The 19,021-nt window shown below is 33.0% G+C and overlaps 1 protein-coding gene across 1 annotated transcript; it reads left to right on the forward strand.

The window, feature by feature from the left end:
• Positions 1–2,970: 2,970 nt before the first annotated feature.
• LOC126184301 (uncharacterized) lies at positions 2,971–3,273 on the forward strand. Its single transcript, XM_049926678.1, has one exon. It carries the CDS (start codon positions 2,971–2,973, stop codon positions 3,271–3,273), a length of 303 nt encoding a protein of 100 aa, XP_049782635.1.
• Positions 3,274–19,021: the final 15,748 nt, after the last annotated feature.

Raw genomic sequence — 19,021 nt, forward strand, 5'->3', positions numbered from 1 at the left:
TATTCCAACAGTTGCTACACATTTCTTTAAGATGATCAAATTTCAAATCATTGCCACAAACGTATGGTATATACCATTTAAATTCGTATCATCTCATCTAAAAAGTTTTACAAAGTTAGATTATTGATAACAAATTTTTTTGATGATATTGAAAATTTTAGGACTAAATGAAAGCATTTTGTTCCCTTATTTCTACCACTTTAAATATATTTAATAACTATAACTTGATTTGGAAGAATACATTCATCAATCAAAAGTACTGAATTACTTTCACATTCATATAATGGTTTAGTTTTTTCATAATTTTCATAAAAGTAGCAAATTCAAAGACCATATCTCTACTTTTTTATATTTTTTTCAAATTTTCGTTTATTATTGATGTTGTGTTTTATCTAAAATTTTATGATAATAATTTAAATATTAATATAATCTCTGTTTAACCACACTGGAGATACATTACAATTATCAATCATTTATGTTGCTTTACTACATCCACTTCGTCCTGTTATATTACATCAAATAGAATTTGATGAAAAGTTACTGTGTTTATTCTTTAATGCATTTTATGGTACTCTTACTTTTGGTACCCATTCAGTTTTCATTTAATTAAAAATTTTTAAATGGTTGAATAATTTTTATTAAATTAAATTAGTCACTTATTCCAACTGAAAAGTAATTCATCAGTTATCAAAGATACAGTATCTGCTCTTACAAGAGACAGTTATAAAAATGTGAGACCTTAACTTTTCCTGGCGAACTGAATGTTCATATAACTGATGGATTTGCTGCCGGGTGACATCGTCGAACACCGCCGATATTTCGACAGGAGCCACCCTGCCATTCTCAAGGCACAAACGCAAGGAAGAAGAAATGTGCAAGGAAATTTAATACCTTGGTTCACAGAGGAGAAGCAATGAAGACAGCACACACAGAACAGGTTTCAACACAAACAAAGATAACCAACATCAGAAATATCGATAGTTACTATTAATCAACAGGTGAGGTTGCACTAATTCTGTCCCTCTGTTTTTTGATGAGAGACAGAGCCGGATTCCAAGCAGCTTATAAACAAAATCCACCCTCTCCGTTAATAAGGTTGCTTGATAGTTTGATTCCAACAGCTTCCTTAATAACACTATCCCAATAGCTGGACGTGCAAGCCAGAATCTCCGTGTCGTTGTATTCCATAGGATGACTGGTGTCAAGGCAATGTTCTGTAATAGCGGATTTGCTCAGCTGTTGTAAGCGTGTGTGATGCTTATGTTCAATACACCGGTATCCACAGTCCAGATTGTCTGACCAATATATGACATGTCACAACTGGAAAGAACACGATAGACCCCAGCCTTACACAAACCGAGATCATCTTTTAAGGACGCCAGCAGGGCCTTAACCTTAGAAGGTGGTCGAAAAACACATTTCACATCATATTTCCGCAAAATACGGCCAATCCTGTTGGAAATGCTTCCTGCATAAGGCAAAAAGTGCCACTTCCTTGCTATCGTCACTCACCGGTTCCACAGAAGGCTGATGGCGCAACACACGTATGATCTGCCTCTCACTATAACCATTCTGACGAAAGGTGACTTCGAGATGTGATAGCTCAGGTGCCAAACTTTCAGGGTCTGAGATAACGTGGGCCCTGTGAACCAAGGTGCGAAGCACTCCTTCACGCTGAGCTGGATGGTGACAACTGGCAGCTTGCAAATACAAGTCAGTGTGGGTAGGCTTCCTATAAACAGAATGTCCCAACGAACCATCAGTCTTCCTTTTGACCAACACATCAAGAAAGGGAAGGCATCCATTCTTTTTCACCTATAAATATATATTTTAATTTAGCTGATAGGATGTTTGTAGAAAAAAATAAATTTTTTCATCGAGAAAGTAATATTAACTCTTCTTTTAAACCTGATTTTAGGATTTAGTGCTTCTATACTCTATGAACCTAAACATTTGTTCCAGTTCATGATACAAGAATTCAGGATTCTGAACTATATATTACTGATTAAAATAAAAATTTGTCAGATTGCAATGGTGCTGGCATAGCAGTTAATTTAGAAATTAAACTAAAAATTTAGTTTTTTAAAAAGTTTCAAATTTTAACCTTCTTAATTCAATAACATTGAAAACTGTTACTTTTAATCACTTCTAGTGAATGAGAAAAGTAGAAATAATTTAAATATTCCTAATAACAGTAGTGAAATTAATATGAACATTAGTGATGTCTGGGTTCATCCAAATCATGCTCAGTTATATATGGGTAGCAAAATTATTAAGGTTGATGGTTCAGATTACCCTAGATATGATAGAAACTCTAGGAAAAAACTGATTGATAGTTATGTTGCAAAAGTAATTTGATTTTGTAATTATAGAAAAGGCAATAATATTTTATCAATAGTACCACATGTCTTTATTTCTTCCTCAGTTTTGTTAAATTTAACGTTGTCTTTTTCTGATAAATTTATATGGGTGAACATTTACTTAATAGTGGTAAAATAAAATTTGAAACTATCAATGCTTTAGAACAGTGGTTCCCAACAGGTGGTCTGCTGACCCCCAGGGTTCCACGAGCTATGCCAGAGGGGTCCGCAAGATGCTATTAGAATAAAAAATATATGAAATATATTTCATATGATAACTGAGTTTTTATTTTGGCTGCTTCCTGCATGAACAGAGCTTTAGAAACCGCTAACTTCTGCGTCTAGTGTGTTCCTAGAGCCAACTGGCACTAGCACACTCTAGCACAAAAATAGAATTAGATAGAGCAAATAGTTCTACTGTATGCCATTAGACTGCACACGCTGCCTCTTTGCAGCTGACAACTGACAGTCACTTTGCACAGAAACTCGCATTCCAGACGACAACCGGCCACTGTTAATTTATTGCCGGTGCTTCCACAGACTGTTTTGTTTACATATTCAATATTTAGAGCGTTGTTTTTCGCAGAAGCTATAGTTTGCGTCGTTAAAAATGGACCGTTGGTTAGAAAGTTGTTCGTTTAAACGAGAAAGGCCTACAGATGAAGAAGAAGTTAATGCATCTGATGTTCAACGAATTAAGTCAGTGACTCTCGAACCAAAGTTGTCAGTGTCCATTGAACCTAACTCGTCAGCATTCCTTGAAACTAACCCTTCCAGGATCAATGTTCAGCTTACTGGAAAAGTTAGAAAATATAACTCTGATTACTTGGAAATCGGTTTTACGTTCACTGGACCTGAGCAACGGCTTAAACCTCAATATGTAATTTGCTATGAAAGTCTTTCGAATGAATGAATGAAACCAGCAAAACTCCAGCGCCATCTTGAAACAAAGCACCCAGAGTACAAAAAAAATTCATTAGGATTTTCGAAAAAATGTTAGGAGAGTTGAAAACATCTCGTACAACAATTATCAAACACTGTGGTGCAAATGTAAATGAAAATGCAACTCTTGCATCTTACGAGGTGGCTCAGCTTGTGGGAAAAACCACACAATTGCTGAGGAACTTATACTGCCATCAGCAATAATACTTTGCAAAAGAATGTTACGTGATGCAGTTGCTCAAGTAATAGGAACTGTTCCGCTTGCAGTAACACTGCTCAAAAACGTATTACTGATATTGCAGTTAACATCGAATAAACATTGCTGCCTACACTTTGCATGAGAGACATGTACACTCTACAATTGGATGAAAACACAGACATGTCAAAGAAAGGTATAATGTTGGTTTTCGCATGATTCTTATGGGAGGACCAAGTGTTCAAAGATTTTCTTTTTTCATGCAAACTACTGCATACAAAAGCAGACGATATTTTTACTGCATTAAATAATTATCTCAATGAACACGATGTCACCTGGACAAAATGTGTAGGCTTGTCGATGGATGGAGCAAAGTCAATAGCTGGCAAAAAAAACAGGACTTCAAGCTCATATCAAAGCAGTAGCCTCTGAGGTGAAACGGACTCGTGAATCTTTAGTAGCCAAAAGATTGCCTGAACCTTTGCAAAAGATACTTAACGAAGTAGTTCAAATCATCAACTACATTAAAACTCGACATCTGGAATCCAGATTATTTTCTTTGTTGTGTAAAGAGATTGGCAGTGAGCCTGAGCAAATTGTTATTCATACAGAAGTAAGATGGCTTTCTGGATGTAGGATCTTGTCAAGATTTTTGAACTTAGTTCAAAGTTGAAGATAAGATTAGTTCTATGGTCAAAAAGTGTCAGATCTGGGTGTCAAGCATAGAAAACGAGCCACTAACTAACTTTTCTACTTTAAAACAGTTCTTGGAGTCATCAGAGGAGAGTTTGGAATAGCAGATCAAGACGAATGTAGCTGAACATCACTTTTAGAGAGTATTTCCCTGAACCTGACTCTGATGACAGGACGGATTCTAAATCCCTTTGGCTTGGAAGACTTTGTGATGACCTCAACCCACAGGCAAAATAATTATCAAAATATGAACTGTGAAGTCATCCAAAATTCTAGTTGGAAAACCACACTCTTTCTTATACTTCTCAATTGGTCACGATCACACTTTGTTTATGAACTGAAACTCTAATATTCACAAGAAACTGCTCTAAAATTAACCTGAACCGACAAAATTGTGTATATATTCTCTGAAACTTCAGAGACATCTAAGACAATATCTGAAAGGAATTAGAAAAAGTGACAAAATTTCGTGAACCACACACAAGCATGAACACTGGGGGGTTACACCATACATTTACTCACTTTTGAGTATAACCAGTATCTCTTAATACTACGACTTGTAGCAATACAATATCAAAAACTTTTATTACTGGGTAAACAGTCCCTACGTAATTTGAAAGCTGACATTTATAATTCCTGCTCATGTCAGAAAATGCAGCAATATGGGAATAGCAGCTTTTATGTTACTGGTCAGAAAGCAAGCAATTATGGCAGTCGCCATAATTTTCGCGAGAAGCCATATTTCGCGACAAAATACTCTTATTAGTCACTGTCAAATATCTAGTCTCCTAGCAATACATAGAACTATATAAAATAACTACAATAATTTTGACATACAAGGAGAATTAGTTCTAATGAGAGGAAGAAGTTTATGTTTACTGGTGTTTCAACAATGACTACCAGGCAACTTTTAAATCACTGATTGTAATTTTATTTTCGTTAGCAGAAAGCAAACATAAACTAAACAAAGAATTTATTTAAATAGAGTCTGTAATTCTTATACTTTTAATAAAGAAAGAAAGTTTGTAGGTCAGAGGATAGCGTGCGGCGAAATCTCTTAACTTTTTGTTGCATACAAAGCGTTGCGTTGGGCAGCACGATGTCGGCGGGTTAAGATGATCAGAGCAGGATACAGGCAGTTCCGCTGGTTAACCTTCTCAGGTGAAACGCAAATAAAGTTCCAGCACAGCTGTATCATTAAACCCGTGGTGATTAACAAACCACAAGACGCCAGTATACGACCGTTGTTGACATGTCCCCTCTTTCAAAGCACATTACGTAGACATCGCTCATTTTTACACTTTATGTGCTGTCCGTGACGCTATCGTCCATAATTACACAGCTCGTCACATTCATATAGTCTTAGCCACAAATACGCATTTCATAGAATGGTTCTTGACTGTGAAGCACACCGTAATCAATGTCCACTCTGTTCTCGCATTTCAAACTTCGACAACGTCACTGAAAGTCATTTATATTGCACAGTTAATTAAAATCTTCGCTTTCACGGCTTGATAGAATGTGATAGACAACAGTTCCACCACCCAAAACCAATACCGGCAAAGTTCTTTCGCATAAAAGCACTGTTCGTGTCGGCCACAACAAAGTATTGTTAGTGGCACTTTCATAGTCTGGTTTATTTGCTCTTGAAGTTCGCTGGCGATGGCATTAGATACCGCAGTGGTAAAGAGAATTAACAATCTGATAGTTCGGCATCACTGTCCATACAATTACGTATGCTTTTTATAAAACACAGTACTATTTTCCCATGCATGCTTCACAGACACACCATCAACCGTCCCCTCTACTACACAACAACCTTTCGACTATCGATATCACTATCGCTGTCCCCTGTCTATATATGTTATATCGTTTCGTAAATTACATAAATCTTTGTAAATGTTAGTGACTGCATTTTTCACAATTAATAATATTCCAAAAGAGAATTTTACAAACTTTACCACAGGTACATAGCAAGAAACATATTTATCCATTAGCAAACGAAATAATCACAATTACATCTCTACATTTAAAAACCACAGTAAAATGTTACATAATCACAATTAGAAATGCCCATATGAACAGAAGAAAAAAGAATAGAAATCCAAAGAAAATCACGAAAAAAATTTTATATGCATAATTAGCAATGCCTTCACAACTTCTGGGCATCAGCAGGCAAGACTACAATAAACTTGGAGGCAATGAAAAAGATCCTTCCATTTGCAACCACATATCGGTGTGAGCAAGCTGTTTCTTCCATGTGTTTCATGGAAAACAAATGTAGGAATTGGCTCGACATGCAGTCAGATTTGAGAGTGAAAGTTTCAAGTTCGTAAACTAATATTTCAGAAATAATGGACTCAAAGGTCAGATTGAACTCATCTCATTAAGAACTGAAAATTAAAACTTTATACTGATGGAGTACTCTGTTGTAACTGTATTTTTCAAATAAATAATACCTTGTATGAAATGAGTGTTTTCTTATTTTTCACACATGTCTACTTAATGCAATCTCAAGTGTAGTACACTTGGAAGACCAATACTTTCAATTTTAATTTTTTTCTGTCATTTTCAGTTCGTACTCAATTTTTATTTTTAATGAGTTTGTTATACTAAACACCCAGATTTGAAGACAAAGATTTTGAGCAATAATCAAAAATTTTTTTTAAGTACCAAAAATAAAAAATGTATAAAGAGAATTTTGATTTTGCTTTTTTAGGTACTTGATACTGTGCTATGACAAGGTACCAATCATGCTCGATGAGGGGGTCCTCTAGAAAATTTTGTTGGGAACCCCTGCTTTAGAATATTAGGAGGATTTTTTAAACATTGTAAAGAAGTAATGTGGAAGGAGATATAACTCGAAATTTAACTTAGTCTTCAAACAACAAAGATCATTTACCGAGATGGCCTGATTAGAATGAAGCTGGCACTGAAATAAAAGATTCTATTTCAAATGAAAGCAAAACTGTTGTAGAATGCATGGAAATTACAGTACCTATTGTTAAATATGAACCTGAATATGAACGTAAATTGGAGCAAGAAAAATTAAAAAACCTAGAACACCAATATCTTCTTATGAATTGAAGCCTACTCAAATCACTGGGCTGAGTAGTAAAATCAATTTTGAGTCAGATATAACACATCATTATTATTCAACAATATATTATATGCTTTGTTTTATTGTTATTGTTTTTCAAGAACAGTGTAAAAATAATCATTTGTTTGATTCTTTATTTTTCGGTAATGTTAAATTACAAAATATTTATTTAAGAAAAGGAAAGAATGCAATTTTTCGTCAAGAGATGTGTAATTTAGACCATACAAACAACTTTTTAAAAGTTCATCGCCCCTTTTGTGATTTTAAAGAAGATACTGATACAAACCTACACAATTTTACTACAAATTATCCTATGTATGATACATACATGTATGCTATATTTTATAAATATATAAATATACACTATAAATACAGCTTTGAGAAAAAGTACTGTAGCAACACCAAAAAACTATTATAGAATTATATAAACTACTTTTAATTCTAAAATTTCTAGTGATAAAAAAACTTACATAATTTTCTTATGGAAAAAAGCATTGTACTTACAATGCTCAGTATAGAATATTATCTGACAATTTGAAATCAATATGAATATTTTATTTTTATACATTTTTGGTTTATATTTATGTTTTTTAGTTACTAAGTGAGAAATAATATTAATACATGAACATAATTTTGTAATATTTTTGGGAAATTATTTATTCAGCAACTGTAATTTGCTAATGCTTTTGTGAATCATTTAAAGGTAAGTTTAATTTTATAATAATTAATAAAGATATCTGTAATTTTTTTTACAGTAATGGATAAGAGAAGTTTGATTCTTCAGACTTTTCTCAAATATCAATATCTGTTTCCTTACAACCAGGCAAAAAAAATTCAAATATGTAGAATGCTTCTGTGCAATTTTTTAAAGTAACCAATGTGCATTTAATGTTTTATATTTCTCAAATGCTCTATAATTAAAAACAGTTTAAAATAATCTTTTGAAGTACTACATTTAATTTGTTTCTCACTTGTTTTATTATTTCTCTCAACAACTATATTTTTAAAATTTAATTTCCTCCCACAAATTAGTCATTTTTATTTGTTCCGATTTATAAGACAAAAAAATTATTAGACTTTAAAAATGAAAAATGAGGTAACATTTTATATATGGGCTGTCAATATTTGAATACAATATTTGGAGATCTAATTTATCAAATAAAAATTTTATTAGAGTTTAAAAATGGAAAAACGAGTATATATTTTATAAGGCTTATATTTTCTGAAATTCAGTTTATAACTGACTGGTTTTCAAATCATTTCATATTTGGTTATGTTCACAATTTAACTGATTTTTTCCTATCAGATTTGTTCATGTGATCGGTGTAATTTTCTTTTCTAGTACTCGGTGATATTTGGAGTTGTTAAAAAAATTATAGATTTTAATAGATTATATTAAAAAGCAGTGTAGTAGCTCCAAATATCACCTACTCTCAGAAAGATCAGTTTGGATTCTGGATATTTCACATGAGGCAATACTCGCCCTGTAACTTACCAAGGAAGAAACGTTAAAGTACAGCATATCTAAGCCTATAGCCTTAGTAAACACATAGAATACTTTTGACAATGTTGACTGCAGAGCTCTATTTCAAATTCTGCAGGTAGCAGGGGTAAAATGCTGCAAGAGAAAGGCTATTTACTGTTGGTACAGAAACCAACCAACATTTATAAGACTCAAGAGCCATAAAACGATAGCAGTGGTTGAAAAGGGAGTGAGACAGGCTTGCAGTCTGTCCCTGATGTTATTCTATTTGTACACTGAGCAAGCAGTGAAGGAAACCAAAGAAAAATCTGGAACAGGAATTAAAGTTCAGGGAGAAGGAATGAATTTTGAAGTTTGGCAGTGACATTGTCAATCTGTCAACGACACCAAAGACTTGGGAGAACATTTGAACAGAATGGACAGAGTCTTCAAAGAAGGGTATAAGATGAACATTAACAGAAGTGAAACATGGATCATGGAATGTAGTCAAATGAAATCAGATGATGCCGAGGGAATTGGATAAGGAAACTGGCCACCTAAAGTAGTAGATAAATTTTTTTATATGGTCAGAAAAACAACTGATGATGCCCAAAGTAGAAAGGATATAAAATGCAGAATGACAATGGAAATAAAACTTTTAATGAAGAAGAGAAATTTGTTAGTATCGAATATAGATGTAAGTGTTAGGAAGTCTTTTCTGATACTATATATATGTATGGTGAGTAGCCATGTATGAAATTCAAACATGGGCGGTAACTGTTTGAATAAGAAGAGAATAGCAGTTTCTGAAATGTTGTGCTGCAGCTGAATGCTGAAGATTAAATGGGTAAATCACATAACTAATAAGGAGCTACTGAACACAATAGGGGACAAAAGAAATCTGTGGCACAACCTTAACTAGAAGAAGGAATCGGTAGATAGGACAAATAAGGAGACATCAAACTATCACCAGTTTAGTATTGGAAGGAAGTATTGGGTGTAAAAATCGTAGAGGGAGATGAAGAGATTAATATGGCAAGCAGATTCAGAAATATGTAAGTTGCAGTAGTTATTTGGAGATGAGTCTCACACAGGTTAGAGTAGCATGAAGAGCAGCATCATACCAGCCTTTGGACTGTAGATCACATCAACAGGGCATCTCTGTTGGTGGTAGTTAGCTGATGGCTCTCGATGGAAACGTGAATGATGCCTGGATGTCGAACGATGAATATGAGGACAATGTGGAAGATGGGAGGTTAGCCATTGTAAGGCAGGAAGATTTTCGTTTTTGGTGGGAAAATAATAAATGTAAAGTATCACAGGAGTCTGAGAGGAGAAAAGGTAAAGTGGAGACACAGGTAGGTCAACACTTGGCGGAAATCGAGTTTATTGTGAAATCTGATGAGATGCGATTCAGTAGCGGCAAATTTTGTATTGTTAATGGCGGGATTATTGGAAATAAATGTCTGTGAAGGCGACGTAGCTATGATCTCGCCTGCTGGAGATAAAATAAAGAACGAACACTTTTTTGCATTCCTTTGATATTTTAATAATATTTAATCTTGGATAGATCTCTCTATCATTTTTGATTTGATATTGTGATTCCCTGTCGGTCCTTAATTTTCTGCACCTAAAACCACACCGATACTTGAAAGAAAATGGGAGCACAGCGTTTCTGTTTGATTTTCTTACAAACTGCAGTCACTCTCAAGTACTCCTTGCAGCACTAGATATTTTCTCATAGCCTACGGTCACAAGTCATCCATTTCCATTGGATGACCAGAGCGCCCTCAATTTCATTCTCTTAACTGTTCTACAAATTCGGGTTCGTTTCCCCTCGAGACAAATGTGTTACTGTTTCTGGTCCAGACGTGTCTGATTGCTTGCTTTTATAAACCCATCTCCAGACTCTGGGATTACAAGAACACATTTATTTCGTATGGTTTGCCATAATGTTACACCATTTTCACTGCACATCTCGATATCAAGCACACAGCAGTATCCTACCGACCACTCTTACAACATAATTCCGAAGATATAGACCCCAAATTATTTCTCTACAAACCCCAAACTTTTGCGAGTTGGAGCGTGCTGTAAACCACAGAGTAACTAGAAACTTATCCCCTCTGCGAAGACATTTACGTGAGGACTCGAAAAAAATTGATGAAACTGATATTTCCACTCACAAATACAGATGTCGGTGATGTAACAGATTCCAAATCATCCCTATAATTTACAAAGTCAAGTAAGGTGTTTCTCATGTCTAGAGAGAACCAGCAAACATGTCTTCCACCCATCTTTCACATGCTAGATGCACACACCACAGTCGATGTTACCTCAGCTAAATAATGGCGCGAAATACGCAGAAGCAGTCAACTGATCAATTTACATGGATGGGAATCATGGTCCAACACAAACACATGTCGATATTGAATCTTCTCAAAAATTTCCACACCATCACGAAAGCTATCCAACACATACTAAGTTATTCGGTCGTCTAGAGGACAACACAGTTAAGTCAGCTACATTCCTACACTCCAACAGGCCTCTTCATTTGGACGGCTCCTATAGTTGATGGGGAACGTGAATCATTCCCGCCACAGGTCACCAGCACTGCGCGCCAAGCACGCATAGACAGAATCGCCCTAGGAAAAAAACCGGACTCATATATACTTTATCCATGTACTTACAACTACCTACCTTCGAGCCAAAATCCGCCATTTAGGATGACATCCTACCGTCTTGCATACATCTGGCAACAATGAAAAGTGGGGTAGTACAAAGATAGCTCCACTACTGCTGTGCTCCTTAGCAACTAAAATTTTGACAGTGTATTGCTTTCAGTGTATTCTTCCAGTGTTAAATATTTCAGGATATGTTCCAACATGTCAGATTGGACCATGCTCTTGTTTGTTTCCAAATCTCTGATATTTAAAAAATTAAAGTCAAGACGATAAGTAGTTCTAATATATCTGCAAAGTAATCCTAATGGCGAGTACAAGTTTATATTCAATTATGAGAATTGTTTAACCAAGTTTATATTATTATGATTCCTAAATAGCAAAAGAGCAGAGGAAACTGCTTACCAGCTACTTGATATCTTCACATTTATAGGTGCTCCAAGTGTTACTCATTGAGATAAGGGAAGAAAATTTTTGGACCAAGTTATACATGAACTTATGAACATGTGGGTTGCCCTGAAACTGGTATACAGAAAACATAGACATCTCAAAAGCCAAAGTTCCATCGAATGTTCCTACAAGAATGTTTGGAATCAGATAATGACATGGATGCAGACGAAGGAGTCAGAAAATCTCCAGTTTATTCAATTCATGAAAAACCTTTCCTTTCATTGAGGCCTTTAACAGTCACCATATGAGGCCATGTTTGGCTGCGAAGAAGAAGGAAGCGTGAGTACCTCAACTCTGCCCAGAGAGGCTATGGTCAACATACAGATAGGTGAAGACCTTGAGAACGTTGGACAGGAAGTGGAGGATACTATAAATGCAGGATCATCCCTCAATAATGAAGCTCCCACCATGTGTGTGGTGTATCAGAGTGTAGAGAAGTCCCTTCTTGTGTATCCTGCTGCTAAGATGTCCACGGAAGGTGGAATAAGTAAAGGTGTGGGTGAAGGGCGTTGGATGAAAATTACTTGCAGACTATGGTAAAATAAATAAGAAATCAGGAGAAGGAAGTCAGGAGTTAATATCGTTTTTCAAACATAAGGTGCCAAAATGCTTAAAAATTCAAATGCAAAATTCCCACCAGCAAAAGTTGGAGACAATATTGGCGTCCATATACTAAATATTGACGGGGGTCGTGGTGGTCCCAGAAGCGATCTCGCACTCATGATTAGCGTGGTGGGTTCTTTCTAGAAGCCAGGTGGTATTCTGAAGCAACTGTATTCCAGACTTGAGTCTCCCGTTCTGCTTGAAAAACTGCTCACGCTGAAATCCGAGGTCACAGAAGAAAAATTGCTGCAAACCATCTCTTCTTCACACTCACTGATCGGCAGCCGAGGATACACTCGCTGCCCCTGAGCTAATAAATCCGCAAAAGACCGCTGCAAAATTTGAAATAACAAAACAAGTGTGCAATTCCAAATGACATAAACGTTCATATCATAGTTAAACTGATGACAGAGTGTAATAAGTGATATTGATAAAATGAACGTTTCTAATCGACTCTTTTTTTCTTCCAACATTTGTTGATAGGTCTACGCTATTTCATGAACTGGCTGGTCAAATCTCAAAATAGGGTGAGAATCAGACATTGACTGGTCGATTTATAGTGACACTGGCCATATTCTGATTTGGTCAGTACATCCCACTTTGACTAGTATCGCATTACAGCTGTCACATATATATTATGTTAAGTTTAAAATTTTTGGAGGGATACTTTACTGTGGGGCTTGTATACACTCCAAGAGAAAAAAAGAAGAAAAAACGACACAACATGATGAAAGATGACAGATGTTTACAGATTCAGAAAAAAATGGTTAATTATTCAAGAGAAAGAACATCAGAAACTGAGCGAGTCAACAATGCAGTGGTCCATCTTTGGCAGTTATAAAAGCAGTAATTCGGCTTGGCATTGTTTGATAGCGTTGTTGGCTGTCCCCCTGAGGCATATCATGCCAAATTCTGTCCAATTGATGTTCTGATAGTCAAAATCTTTGGATCGTTGAGGGCCCTGCCCAGCCCATAATGTTCCAAATGTTCTCAATTTAGGAGAGATCTGGCGACGTTGTTGGTGAAGGTAGGGTCTGGTGAGCATGAAGCAAGCAATACAAACTCTCACTGTTTGTCTGGGCATTATTTTGCTGAAATATAAGCCATAAAAAGCAACACAATAGTTTCTATGTTGTGGTGTTCAGGAAAATGAGAAACCCACAAAATTAGAGTAAATATGATGAAAATTGCTTGAAATTATGATGAAAAACTCATTTTTTCCCAAAATGTCACACAAATATTCCGAAAATGCTCAGTAGAGATTAATGAATGGAATTCACCGTTTTTTACCATTTTTCTCGAATATTTTCATCATTTTTTCGAATATTTGCGTTATGTTCAAGGTTTTTTAAAAGGTTGTACCGAAATCTTTGGAATTTATCTGTGATTTCCTTATCTTTTCACCAACTTTTTTGCCAATTTCCGTTATATTAGCTTGAAATTTCGTGATTCTCCATTTTCTTGGAAACTGTGCCAAAACATATCAACTATATTCACTTCAAATATTTACTTAAACAAAAATACATCAGAAATACTTCAAGAATAAAATCACACATCAAAGTTTCGAATCATATTCTTGATCCAAAGTCTTTTTTTCTTGAAAATGTGGATAAGAAAATGGAAAAATGTTAGTTAAAAAATTTTTTTCATCACTCTCACTCACCAATTTCCTTAAGAATTAGAAATTAGAAAATATTTTTCGATTGTAAATGGGACTCTTCAGTGTTTTGGAAGAATAAGAAAAATTTTAATGGTAAATATATTTTAAAACAAACATCAAAGGTGTTATTTGATAAATCTATGAAAATATTAATTATCACATAAAAATTCTATACTCAGAATTATGATATGAGAATGGATTTATATATGTTCCAGTTAAATGATCATGATGAGAAGCTGTTTGTTTTATTAAGAATAATGACATTTACATAAGGTATAGTTTTTATTTATTATGCCTTGATTGTTCTTCAGCTGTTATTGTTTTCATTTCTTGTATTTCAGAATATAATTTATGAATGTCTTGAACTTCTGTTTTCTCACATTTGACAAATTGAATATGACAATTTGGACCTCTCTACAGAATTTCATTTTTATAATGTCAATTAATTTATTTAATGTAATAACAAAAACTTACTGATTCATATTTTTGGTAATATACTGTAATCAGATTTTCTTGATCAGGCTCACAATTATTCATCTGTAACAGCAAAATTTCAAAATCAGTTCAAATACGAATGAAATTTTCACTGTATGTTGGTATTAACCTAAAGTATGAATATATACATATACATATATATATATATATATATATATATATATTTATTTATTTATTTATTTCTCGAAGTTTATTTACTGAACAACTCAGAAGGTGGCTGTCTAATTTTGAAATGCATTAAAAACATTTCAAAAATAAATTCCACCTCTACGCATCATGTTAATTTATCTGAAACAAGTGACTTACATGCTTTTGTGAAATAAGGGAGACTAATATGCCTGTCTTGCTCACATTTCGCTATTTTCACTAGACACACGAGGTATTTTTCATGAAATGAATAAACATTAATAGATACATTAATTTAAGTCTCAGCTTTTGGAACATTATCAATGTGAGTTCGAAATTCGTAATTTCAAAGTTTTCGATTAATAACAATGATAAAATTATTATATTTATGAATCGATTGTGGATCATTATTTACAGGAAACAATGCAGATTTTATAAACCACAGGAAAAATTTTTGATCATTATTTTTGAATTTAAAACAAGCTTTTTTATTTTGATTTTTTTTTGGAAATTCAATGTAAGATGAACTAGTTAGTGGAATATATTTATTAAATGCTAACTGTAATCCAGTAACTTGATATAGATTTTCCTTGTTCCTTTTTTCATAACATTTATTTAAATCACTTAGATGAATGATTGTATAATTATGTTTTCGATATTTAAATACTTACGTTTTTCAGAATCTGATGATTCCTTCTTATAATAACAGAAAAAAATTAAAAGATATTTTGGTTCATTATGTAATTTTTATTTGCTTTTACTATTTGTAAATTTTTTTATTTTTATGCACTCAAGAACAACTTTGGATCAAGCAATTTTAGATTTTTCTCAAATTTTATAGTTTGTAATCAGTTTTCAAATGCTTTATTAACTAGATAATGATTAACTGTTTTCCTGTTTTTATTTTCCCAAATATAATAATAGGAAAGGGAAATTTGTCTTTAAATTGTTTAGTTTCATCATTTTTAAGAATTTCATCATTTTCAGTTTCAAAATAAGATAGTTGTTGCATAAAATGAATGTTTATTTAATCTTAACATAAGTTACTGTCTCCAATAAATTTGTTATTCTTACAATCAACTTGAAGCTGAGAGTTTGTAAACTCTCTCAATATTCTCATGACTTATAAGAAATGTTATTTTTACCACCAACAGTAATTGTATCATCATTTATGTATATTTAAATACAATATGGACTGAATTTAAAAATTTATCAAAGCGAAATAATAAAATCAAGAGATGTAGAATAAAGCTATTTTACAAAATACAATCCTTTTTAACTTGGACATATTAAAAAGAAATGAAAAATCATCTAGATTTATCAGTGAATCACATCTTTACACTTTAATTTTATCATCTAAGGAAGACAAAGCCAAAAATTAAAAAATGGTAGCAACACATGTTTTGGCATCAATAATGATGAATATAAATTACTAAAATAAAAAACTACTTGCAATCGAATTTGAAAGTCAACCCAAATATCATTTCAGTGGGATACAAGCTAAAGCTCAAGAATTGCAAGAAGTATAAGAAGACATATAAAGTTAAGTTACATTAACGAAAAAAATCAAAAATAGAGCAGAATGACATCATCTACATTGTCAATACAAAACTGTTACAGAAAGATAATTTTATGTAGTTGGTGGCACAATTAAAAACTAAATTAAACAAAGATTGTCTGCAAATAATAATGGTAAACTTCCAAAATATAAATTTGAAAATTTTCACATAAATATTGTGTTAATTCTTATGTTATTCAAGAGCAGTTTAAATACGTTTTTAGATAATGTAGACAAGAAGAAAAAGACGTTTTTGACGAATTTTTCTAATTCTCTGTTTAAATTATTAATGTCTTCATTAAGAAGTGTTGTAGTTATATAATTATCACTGTGAGGCTCATTAATTTTTTCATTAAGATGTGTTACAGTGACATAGAACTAAAACTGTGTTAAAATACTGATGTATTCATCTTTTGCAACTAGAATATTTAATTCATTTTCGAAATATGTTTTGTTATCCACATCCTTTCATGGCAGCTCAATTATTTACATCTACTACACGTTTGTCAATAAATTCTGTATAACATCTCGTTCTTAAGGAATGTTGCACAGTTCACAACCAAATTCTATAAATATTTTTTTAAATTTTCTTTTTAACCTCATATTTGGTTTTCCTAATCCTTCTAATTTTATTTTTTATAGTTCTTTGCAGTATGATTTTATTTCTAAAATGTCCATTGGTTAGATACAAAATAACATTGAACTCATAGTTATATTACAATAGGTTTAGTACAAATAAACACAAATGATCACATAGAACATCATAAACTGGTATCCTTTCAGTACTGTAATGTAACTCATGTTTAAGTTTATTCTTTTTGACTAGATTTTCTAAGTCAAAAACTGATAATGCTCTATCATATTTCTTAACCGTTTCTTCTATTTTTTATTCCTTCACCTTAATTTTCCATTGCCAAATTGTGATTTATTGTTCTAATTTAACTTAATTTTTTATTTACTAGGAACTAATTTAGTTACAGCTGCTACTGTGGTAGCTAATAATCTAGGAGTTCCTAGTGCTGCAGATAAAACCAGAAAAACTCCTTCATACTTTCTTAAAACTGCTCCTTCTTCTGTTTTCGTTAAATAATCAATAACATTTTTCGTAAGAGTTATACCTAATGTTATGTGCAAAATTCCACCACTTATATGTGTGTCCCTCTTTCCTTTTTGAGCATCAGTTAAAAATTATCAGTTATACCTTATTGAACAATATTGAGTTTAATTGTAATTGATTTAGCTTTAGTTCAACAGCACAGATTAACTGATACAGAAATTATTCACTGATTAAAAAGCAGTTATATTATTCCCAACAATTAACATCAATCTCTAATTCTAGTCCTAATTTCCTTTTTTCATACATTATTCCTCTAACTGTGGCTGCAAGTAAATTTTCTCCAAATGACAGATTTTGAGAATATATTCCTTCTTTCATTAATGTCTGAAGTTGTTAATTTCCTTCATTTCTAGAGTCTGTATCTTTATAATCTCAGTGTATGGAAATTAATGTTTTTACATTCTTGACCTTACTGATTTACAACTTGATCTCTTTTCGCTAATCTTTCTTCTGATTTTGTTCCTGGACCACAATAATTATCATATGGAAGATGAATTTCGAATTTCAGTTTGTTACTTAAAGTGTTAATAAATCATTTTCCATATTTTTTATTTTTCCAAAATGTATGCATTAAATTGTTCAAAAATATTGTTAAGTAAGATATACCTTTGGATTATTGATGACAGAATCATTGAACTTACTAGTTAACATTTTTATGTAACAAATTTTCCATTATGATAATACCTGTTTTCTGCTAATTGTTCACCATGAATGACAGCTAATATGTCGATTAAATCTCTAACATCTTTGACCCAGAGATATTCAGCTGATTAGTCTGTGTATTTTCTGATTAAAATTCATCTCTTTTCTGACTTTCTGAATAATCTGTACTTGACTGTATTTCTTTTTGAAAATATACGTAAACAGTTTCTTTTATGTAATTATTCTATTTAATACCTTTACTTGATTTTATTTTGTCAGTTACCTTATCAGAATATGGAGTGTCTCAATCAAATAATATATATCCATAATTTGATGATTGATATAACAAAATTTTACATTTATATCATCTTCAGTAATATGTTTTTTAGTTAAAGATCCAAAATCCATCTGTAAGTTTGTGTTCTCTTTCACCAATAACTTATTTACTTTGTATTTTACCAGTAAGTATATATATATATATATATATATATATATATATAATCTTTGGAATAAGAGCAGATATTCAAAAACGTTTTTCACCAGCATGATAATACAGCTGGCGCTTAAGGAACCAAAGAGTATCCGAAATTTTACAATGTAAACAAATACTATTTTTATTATAAACTTGTGTATTTCTAAATTGAAACCTTCTATTATTTCGTGTGCAATCAATAGCATGAAAAATCACAAAATTGATGGTGTTGGTTGCATCAAAATATGTCAGTTACATCCGGGGAATTGCGAAGCGAAGTTGACACTTGTAATAAATGAAGCACACAGCTAGCCCACGTCCTGGGACTCAAGCGTGCACCTCATGCTGCCGGTAATCATGATGAGATTGGCGTACTATGTCAGTGGAGTGTCAATGTGTGGTGTGGTATTTTATGACAACACATCGTTGGCCCATATTCCCTTGATGGCACTCCTAAAGAGGGA

Source organism: Schistocerca cancellata, chromosome 4 (assembly GCF_023864275.1).
Source record: "Schistocerca cancellata isolate TAMUIC-IGC-003103 chromosome 4, iqSchCanc2.1, whole genome shotgun sequence".
In the NCBI taxonomy this organism is placed as follows: domain Eukaryota; kingdom Metazoa; phylum Arthropoda; class Insecta; order Orthoptera; family Acrididae; genus Schistocerca; species Schistocerca cancellata.

Bases quoted from the DNA above. Each gene is read 5' to 3' on its own strand.
- LOC126184301 (XM_049926678.1), top strand. From the start codon at position 2,971: ATGGACCGTTGGTTAGAAAGTTGTTCGTTTAAACGAGAAAGGCCTACA.